Below are 13435 nucleotides of genomic sequence, written 5' to 3'. Positions count from 1 at the left end.
CAGTGGGGTCGTGCTCCCACCGACCTCGAGGGGAGAATCCCTTCCTGCCCTTCCAGCTTCTGGGGGCTCTGGGAATTCCTTGGCTTATGGCTACATCACTCCTAATCTCTACCTCTGTCTTCACGGGCTTTTTTCCTTCTGTGTTTGTATGTTTCTGTGTCTCCACATGGCCCCATGATCTCTGTTTTCTCTTCTTATAAAGACATAAGTCTTGTTGGAGTAGGGCCCAGCCTAATGCCCTCACTTTAACATGATTACATCTGGAAAAGCCCTATTTCCAAATAAGGTCACATTCACAGGTACCGGGGGTTAGGAGTACCTAACACATCTTCTTAGGAAAAGAAATGTAGCCTCATGATATTTTGGTAAAGATATAGCCAAAGGCTTGGTAAAATTGTGGTATCTTGAGGAATTGTGCAGCCAAGCACATCTTGCGGACTTGCTCGCTGGCTTTTAAAAGTAGAAGAGTTTGAGGTAGTTACGGTTTATGTGGTAGATTCCAGAAGCGGTGTCCATCTTCTGAGTACTGGCCATGGGGAGGATCCTGTGCAAAGTTCTGACATATCGTTACCTCAGCTCTCTCATCAGAGAGCAGCGCGCTCAGAGTTGTTTGTTGAATGAATCTCATGACAGCTTCCGAGACTGAGTTGAGTAAAGTCCTGGCTTTACAGAGGTGGAATCCGAGTTTCCAGCAGGTTCAAGCGTTGTCCCCTAGACGTCACAGTTAGTACGCCCCCTAGTACGGCCAGGTCTGTCTTGATTCCAGACACTCCACTGCTTCTCCATGTAGAATCCCTCCCAATAGTTAACTTCCTGTTCCTGAAACACAGAGAGTAGCTTTTCATTGCTGTTGCAGATTCCCCACCAAAAGCCTCTCAACCTCATCCAAGAAGGATTGAAGTAAACATGAAATAAGCATAATAGGGATCCAGAAAATCTGAGATTCAGCGTTATCCCTGTCTGGAAGAGTCACTTGAATAGTTGTTGAATATTCTCCTCTCCCTCCTTGTTCACGAGGTAGGATTGCCCGTTCTAGTCCCCTCTGAAGTTAGATATGGTCACATGGCTTATTTTGGCCAAAGAAATGAGAGTAGAGTCAGTAAAGAAAGTAAAGCTTTCTGGCAGAAGCCCTAGGAGCCAGTGTGAGAGTCACCACGTTCTCTCCGTGCCGCCATGTGACCGATGAAGACAGGTACTTCCCTCTTTCCAGTCCCCAAGTGACTGTGCTAAGCAGAGTTCCTGCTAGCCCTACTTATACCAGGACAGCGTGCAGCAAAGGTTCTCCTAGTTTCTGAAGCCACTGAAGTTTGGGAACTATTTGTAACTGCTGCATATTCTAGCTAACCGTGACTGATTCAGTAAACTGAAAAGTAAAGCATGGAGCGTGGAAATTCATTGAGAATTTCCAGCAGAGAAATTACGTTGAATAACTCCTCCAAGCCTCTTTATTTTATTTATTTTATTTAGAGGTTTGTTTATTTTTGAGAGAGAGCGCACAAGCAGGGGAGGTACAGAGAGAGAGAGGGAGACAGAGGATCCAAAGCAGGCTCCGTGCTGTCAGCGCAGAGCCTGATGTGGGGCTCGAACTCAACAACTGTGAGATCATGGCCTGAGCCGAAGTCACATGCTCAACCAACCGAGCCACACAGGTACCCCCAAGTCTCTTTAGTAGATAGACTCTTTTAACATGTCTAAAATAGCAACATGAACAGTCTAATATAGCGAAATACATGAAAGTTTGGATGCCAAGAAAGGTTTAAATTCATAAGACGGTTAAATGACCATCCAGTGGTATGACGTTATTTTTTTCTTCTGTACTTAAAACTTTGGTCTAGCAAGGAATGTTTGTCCACTGTTCTTGCACTAAAGAAAATAGTTTGACATGAAAGCAAAGAGGAGGAAATTTATGGTTGAGAAACCAGAGGATACAACGAACAGTGATACCTTTCTCCAAGCAGTACCGTGAGAACAATAGGTCGGCTTTAGTCCAAATTTCTGTTGCAAGAAGAGTATGTGTTAAAGGTAGATCTTCCATTACACTTAGTATCTCATTTCTAGCCTGTAGCTGCTGGCCTGGCTCGCTTTAAAGTATGCTCTGCCTTGCAGTTATTCTCAGTTTAATGTTGGAAAAGTCTTTGTTTATTCATGATGGCTTGCACTTACTTATATCTCACTCTCCAGACAATAAACTCTATTTAATGAACAAAGCCATGGTTTTAGAAACTGAGAGCTGTTGCAACTTGACAAGAGGACATTTTCCTAGATTTCCCCTAGTGTTGGAATAAGACAAGTGACAGTGGAATTTGATGACTTTATTAGATTTCAGAAATTTGATAAGAGTGAAAACATTGGTCATCTGCCATAAATGTATGCTGCCCAGTCTCACCTTAGACCCGGCATCCTAATTCAGTTGACATCCCACTATTTAAACATTTCTGTGACGCAAACTTCATTATGGAAAAAAGGGGCATTGTCTCTTAAACTAGGCTCAAAACGTGATGGTGGAAGTACTAATATTTGCCAGATTTCCATACTTTCATGGATAATAATTTTGCAGTGTTTTGGTCTTTTAAGATGTAATGTGTACCCAGTCGTGTCAGCTATTTTTAATATTGCCAAAAACATCAGACCTTATCTCAGCTTTAGAGATGATCCAGCCCAACAGCCCTTCCTTATTTTCCAGCAAGAAATCTTTTCAAACACATCTGACGGGGTACCCAATACATGAAAAAGATTTTCAATATTATAAAAGCTTGTAATTTTAAACTTATACTTCTTGTAGGGTCTATTAGTGGGGGGAAAAGACTAACTGGAACAACAGAAGGACTTCGTTCAAAAGGGCCTTGGCTTGAGGCACCTGGCTGGCTCAGTTGGTAGAGTAAGTTGTTTTTTTTTTTTTTTTTGGTAGAGCATGTAACTTTTGATCTCAGGGTTGAGTTCCATCCCCACATTTGGTGTAGAAGTTACCTAAAAGTAAAATCTTTAGGGGCACCTGGTGACTTGGTCGTCTGAGAGTCTGACCCGTGATATCAACTCAGGTCATGATCTCACAAACTGCTGACAGCACAGAGCCTGCTTGGGATTCTCTCTCTCTCCCATTCTCTCTCTCTGCCTCTCCTCTGCTCATGCACACACACACACTCTCTCTCTCTCTCAAAATAAGTAAGCTTTAAAATAAAATAATAAAATCTTAAAAAAATATATATAGGGGCGCCTGGGTGGCGCAGTCGGTTAAGCGTCTGACTTCAGCCAGGTCACAATCTCGCGGTCCGTGAGTTCGAGCCCCGCATCGGGCTCTGGGCTGATGGCTCAGAGCCTGGAGCCTGTTTCCGATTCTGTGTCTCCCTCTCTCTCTGCCCCTCCCCCATTCATGCTCTGTCCCTCTCTGTCCCAAAAATAAATAAACGTTGAAAAAAAATATATATATATATATATAAAAGCCTTCACTTTTATTTTGTTATATTAGCCTTCACTTTTTATTTTGTTTTGTTTGTCAAGTATTTGAAAATAATGAGTTATAACATAAGTAGATACAAAGTGGTAACTTTGTGTGTGTGTGTATATGTATGGCTGATTGCATTTAATTCTTTACTTTTCCATTTCAAGTATAATTAACATACAGTGTTATATTAGTTTCAAGTGTACAATATAATGATTCAACAATTCTATACATTACTTCATTGCTTATCCAGTAAGTGTCCTCTTAATTCCCTTCATCTATTTTACCCATCCCAACCCACCTCCCCTCTGCTAACTACCATTTATTCTCTGTGCTTAAGAGTCTGTTCTTTTTGTCTCTTTTTCCCTTTGTTCATTTGTTTTATGTCTTAAATTCCACATATGAGTGAAATCATATGGTATTTGTCTTTCTCTGACTGACTTCAGTTAGCATTATACTCTCTAGATCCATTCGTGTTGTTGCAAATGGCAAGATTTCATTCTTTTTTATGGCTGAATAGTATTCCAGTGTGTGTGTGTGTGTGTGTGTGTGTGTGTGTGTGTGTGTGTGTGTGTGTGTACACACACGAACACGAACACAAACACACCACTTCTTTATCCATTCATTGATTGACGGACACTTGGGTTGCTTCCATAATTTGGCTATTGTAAATAAAGCTGCAGTAAGTTTAGGGGTGCATATATCTCTTCAAATTAGTATTTTTATTTTCTTTGCGTAAAAACTCAGGAGTGGAATTACTGGATCCTATGCTAATTCTATTTTTAATGTTTTGAAGAACCTCCATACTGTTTTCCACAGTGGCTGCACCAGTCTGCATTCCTACCAACAGTGCATGCAGATTCCTTTTTCTCCATGTCCGTGACAACACTTGAGTTTTTTATTTTAGCCATTCCGATGGGTGTGAAGTAATATCTCATTGTAGTTTTGATTTGCATTTCCCTGATGATGAGTGATGTTGAACATCTTTTCATGTGTCTGTTGGCCATCTGGATGTCTTCTCTGGGAAAATGTCTGTGTGTATCCTCTGCCCACTTTTTAATTGGATTATTTCGGGGGGGTTGGTGGTGGTGTTGAATTGTGTAAGTTCTTTATATATTTTGGATATTAACCAATTACTGGGTATATCAGTTACAAATATCTTCTCCCATTCAGTAGGTTACCTTTTTGTTCTTTTGATGGTTTCCTTCACTGTGCAAAGGCTTTTTATTTTGATGTACTCTCAAAAGTTTAATTTTGCATTTCTTTCCCTTCCCAGAAGAGACAGACATGTCTAGAAAAATGTTTTTATGGCTGATGTCAAGGAATTGCAGCCTAAGTTTTCTCCTGGGAATTTTATGGTTTCAGGTCTCACATTTAGGTCTTTAATCCATTTTGAGTTTATTTTTAGGTATGGTATAAGAAAGTGGTTTAGTTTCATTCTTTTGCACGTCGCTGTCCAGTTTTCCCAGCACCATTTGTGAAAGAGACTGTCTTTCTCCCATTGCATATTCTTGCCTCCTTTGCCAAAGATTAGTTGACCATAAAAGCATGAGTTTATTTTTGGCCTCTATATCCTGTTCCCTTGATCTATAATTCTGCTTTTGTGCCAGAATGATACTGGTTTGATTACTGTAGTTTTGTAGTATATCTGGAAATCTGGGATTGTGAGACTTCCAGTTTTCTTCTTCTTTTTTATGATTGTTTTGGCTCTTCTGAGACTATTGTGGTTCCATGCAAATTTTAGGATTACTTATTCTACTGTGGATAGTGCTGTTGGTGTTTTGAAAGGAAAGGAATTAAATCTGTAGATCGCTTTGGGTAACATGGACTTTTTAACAATATTAGTTATCCCAATCCATGACTGTGGAATATCTTTCCATTTATTTGTGTCATCTTCAGTCTCTTTCATCAGTGTTCTATTGTTTTTGGAGTACAGATCTTTCACCAACTTGGTAAGTTTATTTCTAGATATTTTACTCTTTTCTGGTACAGTTGTCAATGAGATTGTTTTCTTAATTTCTCTTTCTGCTACTTCATTATTAGTGTATAGAAATGCAGCAGATTTCCGTAATTAATTTTGTATTATGTGACTTTACTAAATGCATGTATCAGTTCTAGTAGTTTTTTGGTGGAGTCTTTAGGGCTTTCTGTATATAGTATCATGTCGTCTGCAAACAGGGAAAGTTTTACTTCTTCCTTACCAACTTGGATGCCTTTTTTTTCTTTTTCTTACCTGATTTCTGTGGCGAGGACCTTCAGCAAGTACTATGTTGAATACAAGTGGACATCTTGGTCTTGTTCCTGATCTTAGAGGAAAAGCTCTCAGTTCTTCGCCGTTGAATATGATGCTAGCTGTGGGTTTTTCATATATGGCCCATTTTATGTTGAGGTGTGTTCCCTCTAAAGTGGTAACAGTTTTTATTGGTTTGTTACACAAGGTTCACCCTGAATGCTTAGGAGACGTCAGCTGATAGGACCACAGAAGAGTTAATTTGCAACACAAGTTAATGAAATGCAAAACTACTGAGTATTACTTTTTTCTCCTAACTTTAAGGTAATTAATTAAAGAAAATCAAATCAAATACTTACAGAATCCCAAAACTACACAGAACAGTGAAAAACACTAATCACGCTTTATGTAATATTCTCTCTGTAGAAGGAAAGTAGAATTCTGACCATTCTGTTTACATTTTTTTTAGAAAACTTATTAATGTTGGAAAAAATGTGAAAGTATTTCTCACTGCAAAGGATTAATATGAATAAATCCTTATTAAAAAATAAGTTGTATTCTGGAAGTTTCAGAATTTTTTAAAAAAAGTTTTCCCTTTTACTCCATATTAAGAGCGGTTGCAAGCCGAGCCCACAAATTAGTTAGCTCCTAAGCAACTGAAGCAGCTATCTTGTGATTACATAATGCATTTTTATAGTTAGTTTGACATCCTAAAAGATCCTCATGACTATTTCCATGGGGTTTTTAAAAATCTGATTAGCAGTTCTGGGTTGGAAACTTTATTCACTCCAGCTGTGAAGTAGCAAAGGAGAGTAAGGATCTTTTTTTCCCCCGGTTGGAGAATTTTTATCCTTTCACTAAAGTGACCGTTCGTCATCTCCTGTCTGAGAAGAATCACAGATCCTAGTGTTGTTACAGAGGAACTCTGAAGATGCCCTACTTTACTTCGGTGCCATTAGGTGCACAGTCTTGTCATGCTGTGCGAAGGGGAACCCTTCCCAAACCAAACACATTTCACACTCCTTTATGGCCGGATATTTAAAGGTACCCTGTGGTGAGTGAACCCTTTTGCAAGGCAAACCCTCCTCTAAGGTGCTGGCTGGGTACTAAGAAATCTCTTGGGGCTTTAAAAAGCCACTAATACTTTTCTTGCTGCACTTGCCCCCACTGATCCGAGTAATTGCAATTAGCACAGTGGTCCCTCCTCAATGAGAACTGCTGGTCTCTGAGCAGCCGACGGCCCCAGCCTTGCTGCGAAGCAGGGCGCCATGCTTCTGGTTACCTTCCACTTGCTGGTGCCAGGTATTTCTCTGTAGTCTGGCAGACGGCTCAGACTGCCACCCGGCTTCACATTAAATTCCACTCGATGATTATAGCCTGTTTGGCATCAAAGTTAGGTTGAGAACTAAAAATAAAATGAGGGCATTGTAATCCGTGACTTCTCATGTCCCTTCCAGCTGAGGAATCTATAAGAAGCTTAGCACGAGAAGTTTTGGTTTTTTTTTTTTAATTTTTTTTTAACGTTTATTTATTTTTGAGACAGAGAGAGACAGAGCATGAACGGGGGAGGGGCAGAGAGAGAGGGAGACACAGACTCTGAAACAGGCTCCAGGCTCTGAGCGGTCAGCACAGAGCCCGACGCGGGGCTCGAACTCACGGACCGCGAGATCGTGACCCGAGCCGAAGCCGGACGCTTAACCGACTGAGCCACCCAGGCGCCCCGAAGTTTTGTATTTTTTGATGAGCAGTTGCATCATCCGCTGCCGTGCATAAACAATTACAGTAATTAAGAACCCGGTTTCATATTCTGAGTCCATTGCTTATCTGTATAACATTTACTGAGAAAATAATTTAATTACTCTAAACCTGACTCAGAGGGTTGTTGTGAAGTCTAAAGGTAATCATCCCATTAAAGCATTTGAACATGGTATGTAGTGTGTAATCTACTAACTCTTAGTTGTTTTGATCATCATTTTCATTATTAATAGTATGATTGCTTTGAAATCTTACGCCTAGGAAAATATTGCTAGAAAAGGTAAATAAAGAGAAGCAAGCAAGTTCTGGTTTTTTACGCCCTTCCTCCCCCACCCCTTCCCTGGCCTGTACCCTCTGCAGAATGTGATAAGCTGAGGCGGGATGGCTTCCGAAGTTCACAGTACTACTCCCAGGGGCCGACCTTTGCAGCCAGGACCAACCCCCTCTGCGATGATTACCAAAACGAAGATGAAGAAACAGATCAAAAGGTAAGGCTTCCCAATTCAACATGGGAACCTGGACTGGGTCCCAGAACAGAAAAACGACATAAGTTGAAACACTGGTGAAATCAGAATAAAATAGGGTTGCAGTTAATAATGGTATCTCAATTTCTTAATTCTGACCAAGGTACCATGATTATTTAGCATGTTAATTAACACTGTGGGCAGCTGGGTAAAGGGTTCACAGGAATTCTCAGCGCTACGATTGCAACTTTTCCGCAAGTCACAGTCGGTCTAAAATTAAAAAAAAAAAAAAAGGTAAGGTTAGGATTCAAGGAATTCATTAAAGGGTCACAATCAGTCAGTATATTTGTGCATTTTGAATATTCTCTTTTGGGTAGAAAAATTGAAGGTCCTGTTTTTGTTTTTTGGTTTTTTTTTTTTTTTTCTCATGACCAAGAACCCACTCAGATCCTAAAACAAGAGCTCTAAGTATAACAGGCAAAAGTCACTCTTTCACAAGCAGTCAGTGTTTCTCAGAAAGATTGAACAGAAGCAGCACTTTGACTTAATATTATAGCACTGGTCAGTTCACCTGGAGATGCTGTGTTACCCTGGCTGCCTTTCTTCTCATGCCATATCTTGTAGTATGTACAAACTACTTAAGGCAGATATATTTTCTCAGTAATAGAAGCCCCATGAGCAGATAAAAATGTAGAGAGATTTTGACTCATATGGGTTTTTTAAATTCATTCTACTTAGTACTATGGACTTAAAGTTTGATGGACACGTGTTGATTTAGAAACCATTTTTTAATCTAAGAAATTTCAGTAGAATTAGGTCAATGCATAAATGCATTACTGCTTAGAGAACATTAGTCAAAATTTATTGTCCTTCCCCACATAAATAACATCAGAGAAAAGGGTGGATAACAGTTGATCAAAATGGGAAATTGACTACCATAATTTTTTAGTCCTCTAATAAAAACCCAGGTTTTTATTTGAGAATATTTTTTCTTATCTCTTTAAAAGTATGTTCCCGGGGCGCCTGGGTGGCTCAGTCGGTTGAGCGTCCGGCTTCGGCTCAGGTCATAATCTCGCAGTCTGTGAGTTTGAGCCCCGTGTTGGGCTCTGTGCTGACAGCTCAGAGCCTGGAGCCTGCTTCGGATTCTGTGTCTCCCTCTCTCTCTGCCCCTCCCCCACTCATGCTCTGTCTCTGTCTCAGAAATAAATAAACATTAAAAAAATTTAAAAAAAAAAGTATGTTCCCTTATTAGCTTAGTCCTCTGGGACTCAAAATACACAATACTGTATTAGGAAATAATGTAGCAGGAAAAGGAGCTACCTCAAAATTGATCTGGTTTTTAATTTTAAAGTTTTTTTTTTTTCTCATTGATATGAATAAGGAAAATAGAAATCAAAAGGTGAGTTATATGGTGAGGATTGTGTTCTCTTCTTATTTAACTTTTCAACCCTATTGAAATTGTAATTGACAAATACAATTGTACATATTTAAATCATCCGTTTTCTTTGTGAAATGGCCATCACAATCGGGTTGATTAACATATCCAGCATCTCACAGGCTTACCTTTCCTCAGTGGGGAAACAGCAGTAAACAAGTATAATGTAACACAGTGGTGAGGCACATTATGAAGAAAAATAAACTGGCAGTAAGAGTTTGAGAGTGACGGGCTGCTGTTTGAGATTGAGTTTTCGAGAGGGGGCTCTCCGAGGGTGTCATTAGAGCAGATCTCAGAATGAAGTGTGGGAACACCACATGGGAATATCTTTGGGAAGAGCTTCTGGGAAGAAGAGATAGTAAGTACAAAGGCCTGGGGACCCTAGTGTGGTTAATCCTGTGGGAGAAGTAGCCAGATACCAGAGTGGCTTGCGGTGGGCAAGGGGGAGAGAGGTAATAATGACTTTGGGGAAACAGCCAAGGGCCAGATCACATAGGAAGGACCTGACCGGCCGTGGTGAGAACTTTGGATTTGTTGTTCTTGGGGGAGATGGGGAGACACTGGAGGAACTGAGGTGGTAAGCAGGGTGGTCTGAATTACTATGTGATGCAGTCTGGCTACTATATGGAGGCAAGACTGTGGGGAGTTGAAAATGGAAGTAGAATGGTCAGTCAGTAGGCCATTGCAGTAATCCTGGCAAGATATAGCTGATGTGGGCTGGGACCAGGGTGGCAGCGGAGAAGATTCTAGGCTTATGTTGAAAGTGGATCCCATAGGGGCGCCTGGGTGGCGCAGTCGGTTAAGCGTCCGACTTCAGCCAGGTCACGATCTCGCGGTCCGGGAGTTCGAGCCCCGCGTCGGGCTCTGGGCTGATGGCTCAGAGCCTGGAGCCTGTTTCCGATTCTGTGTCTCCCTCTCTCTCTGCCCCTCCCCCGTTCATGCTCTGTCTCTCTCTGTCCCAAAAATAAATAAACGTTGAAAAAAAAAAAAAAAAAAAAGAAAGTGGATCCTATAGAATTTGCTGAAGTTGGGAGAAAAGGAAGAGTCAGGGATAATTTCGTTTATTGTCTTTCCAGCTTGATCCCTCTAGAATCCCATTTCAAAAATTATTTGACCCCGTGAGAAATTACCCTCTTCGCAGCCTCAGTTATCTTTCCCCATCTTAGATGACAGGACCCACAATTCTATTCACTTCTTTGTGCATACTTGGAACTCTGATGGCCCCGCTCTCCTTCTGTCACTTCCTGAAGACATCCCAATCCCATTTGTTTTTTTTGTTTTGTTTTGTTTTGTTTTGTTTTTTCTGTTTTTACTTTTATTTGCATGTATTTCATGCAGAGTTTACTCCCGGGCCATAAGTTTTTGTTTCTTCAGTTTCTTCTGGGATATCTTTTTCTTCTGTGCAGCCTCCTCTTCCGGTTTAGGAACAATCTGCTCTTTTTCAGTAAGGATCATCTCAATGTGGCAGGGAGAGCTGATGTATGGGTTAATCCGACCATGAGCCCTGTAAGTTCTACGCCGCATTTCGGGGGCTTTGTTCACCTGGATGTGCTCAATGACCAGAGAATCTACATCTAAACCCTTAAGTTCAGCATTACTCTCTGCATTTTTAAGCATGTGCAGTAAAAATTTGGCACTCTTTTTGGGCCACCGACCCTGTGTCCAGCCCCACTGTTTGGCCTGGGCACACCTACCAACCCCACCATTGTAGTGTGGGAATGGCACACATTGCTTCTGCAAAGTGACATCTTTCAGATACTTGGTGGCTTTTCGGATATGCATACCCTTGATGGCCTGGGCAGTTTCCCGTGTGTTCTTAAAGTGAACGCGAAGATTTGAACCTCTTGATTTGCATGATTTTGTCGGGTTTTCTGGGTCAAGGGAATAGCGAACCATTTTCAGAGATCACCTCAGGCCGCTTACGGGAAGAGCCCAATCCCATTTGAATCCCGCTCTACCTCTGCTCTGCGCTTAAAGCCTGGCTCACTAAACAAGGCGAGAGGAAAACACCAGGTTTTACTGGCTGCTTGTGCTATAAATGCCTAACCTCGGACCTAAAGTGCCAGCAGTCCTAACATATGAGCTCATCAGTTCACTCTCCCACTGCCCAAATTATATTTCTCAAATCTCCAAATACCATGTTTTCTGTTTTACTCTCAGATACCATCTGTGATATCTACTGCACTGTGGGGTGAAGGGGGGCGGGGGGAGCAGTCCGAAGGCATATCCTTTCACAACCAAACCTATTGAACGGCTTGCATCTATGCCTACACCTACTCACCCTTTCCTGCCATTGCAATGAGTGCAGAGTCCTTGCTTCTTTTCTGCCCTGTTTGCACCCATGTGCTTAGATTAGGGCATGGCATGCAGTCAACACTCAGTATTTTTTCAGTGGAACGATTAAGGCCAACTTCTCAAGAACTTCATCCCTGCAATTTGCCCCTTTCTCTTTGCCCTAATCCATTCTCTCTCTTTATTGCCTCAGAACTCTTCATTATATGAACAAACTACCTTGTCTTTCATCTTGAAGAAACCCTCCTTTGACCTTTCACCCCTCTCCAAATTCTGCCATATTTTCGAGGTCTTTAGAGTAGAACTCCTCCAAAGAACTGTCTAGACTTGCGGTCAACACTGCCTTTTCTCACAATCTCCTCTGAACCCCCTCCAAATAAACTTTTATCCCTAGCACGCTCCTGAAATCAGTCTTGTTAAGTCTGTTCATCACGTCTATCTTGCCCAAATCTAATAGTTAGTTTTCAGCCCCCCTCCGATTCAGCCTCTCAGCAGTGTTTGACATAGTTTACTGTCCTTTTTCAAGTACTTTCTATACTTGGTTTCCATGAGACCACACATTCCTGGTTTTCCTCCTGCCTCACTAGCCAGTGCTTCTCAGTCATGGTTGGATGCTATTCCATATATCTAAACATTGGTTTGACTCTGCTCCTCTGAAGCAGGCTTAATCCTTGGGTGATCCCACTGAGACCCATGGCCTTAAATTCCAGACACTGAAGTTTCCTAAATTTCTATCGCCAGTCCAGACCCATGCATTTAGCTGCTTATTGTCCATCTTATGGGCATCTCAAACCTAACCCAAATCCCAAAATGTTCATTCTCACATCCCCACCTACCCCTCTCATAGTTTTCCCCACCTCCGTAAACCGTATAACTCCGTTCTACCAGATGCTGAAGCCAAAAATGTTGGGCACATTCTTGCTGCTTTTATTCTCTTTACACCTTCAGTAAATACTACAGATGTATCAATTATAGAGCCCCTACTAAAGTCCCATATCCAATGTTATGCGACGATGAAGTCCAGGGCACGTTTCTGAGACTGGGTCATTGGGGCACGTTGGAGGTGAGGTCGTGAAAGACTGATGAGGGATGGATCCGCTCTGTGGATACTGAGTTCACCAAGAATGTTAACAGGAGTAGTGGTGGAAGGAGGCTGAGGTGGGATGACAGGGGAGCCATGGTAAGTGATGGAGTTAGGTGTTATTGCATAGCTAGTAGGAAGTCACTAACATATTTTTTTTTAATGTTTATTTGTTTATTGTGAGGGGGAATGGAAGAGAGAGAAAGGGAGAAAGAAAGGGAGAATACCAACCAGGCTCCATGTTTGAACCCGATGCAGAGCTCAATCCCACGAATCATGAGATCACAACCTGAGCAGAATTTAAGAGTTGAACGCTGAATCAGATGAGCCACGCTGGTGCCCTATGGAAGTCACTAACATTTTTAAGCAGATGACTTTATGATTAGGACAAAAGTTGTATGTACCATCTTGTGTTAGATGGAAGATGTTGAGATAATGTTGAAACTGATTTTCTAATTTATATAATATATCAAACCTGACTCTAGAGCTTCTAGAGAGGGAGTATTTTAACAGACTGATTTCCGATTTGAAAAATGGAGAAATTTTGTCAAAAATTCACACCAGGTTGACAAAATAAATGGTAACTGTGTGAGGTAATGGACGTGTTTACTAGTCTTATTGTGGCAATCATTTAGCAGTATATACATGTAACAAATTATCACATTATACGCCTTAAACTTACACAATGTTTTATGTTGATTATATCTCGATAAAACTGGGTGGAAAAATGAAGCTCGTT

The 13435-nt window shown here is 41.2% G+C and overlaps 1 protein-coding gene across 12 annotated transcripts in view; it reads left to right on the top strand.

The window, feature by feature from the left end:
* NHSL1 (NHS like 1) overlaps positions 1-13435 on the top strand; it is a 246724-nt gene that overhangs the window by 198403 nt on the left and 34886 nt on the right. For all 12 annotated transcript variants that reach the window (XM_086707991.1, XM_086707990.1, XM_086707987.1 and 9 more), the window contains exon 3: positions 7785-7912. In XM_086707991.1, the coding sequence (XP_086564117.1) occupies positions 7785-7912 (128 nt within the window). The remainder of the gene's footprint in view (positions 1-7784; positions 7913-13435) is intronic.

Source organism: Puma concolor, chromosome B2 (assembly GCF_028749965.1).
Source record: "Puma concolor isolate L17-30 chromosome B2, mPumCon1.1.hap2, whole genome shotgun sequence".
NCBI lineage: Eukaryota > Metazoa > Chordata > Mammalia > Carnivora > Felidae > Puma > Puma concolor.
Note: the sequence above shows the minus strand (reverse complement) of the source record. Positions and strands in the feature narration are given on the sequence as shown.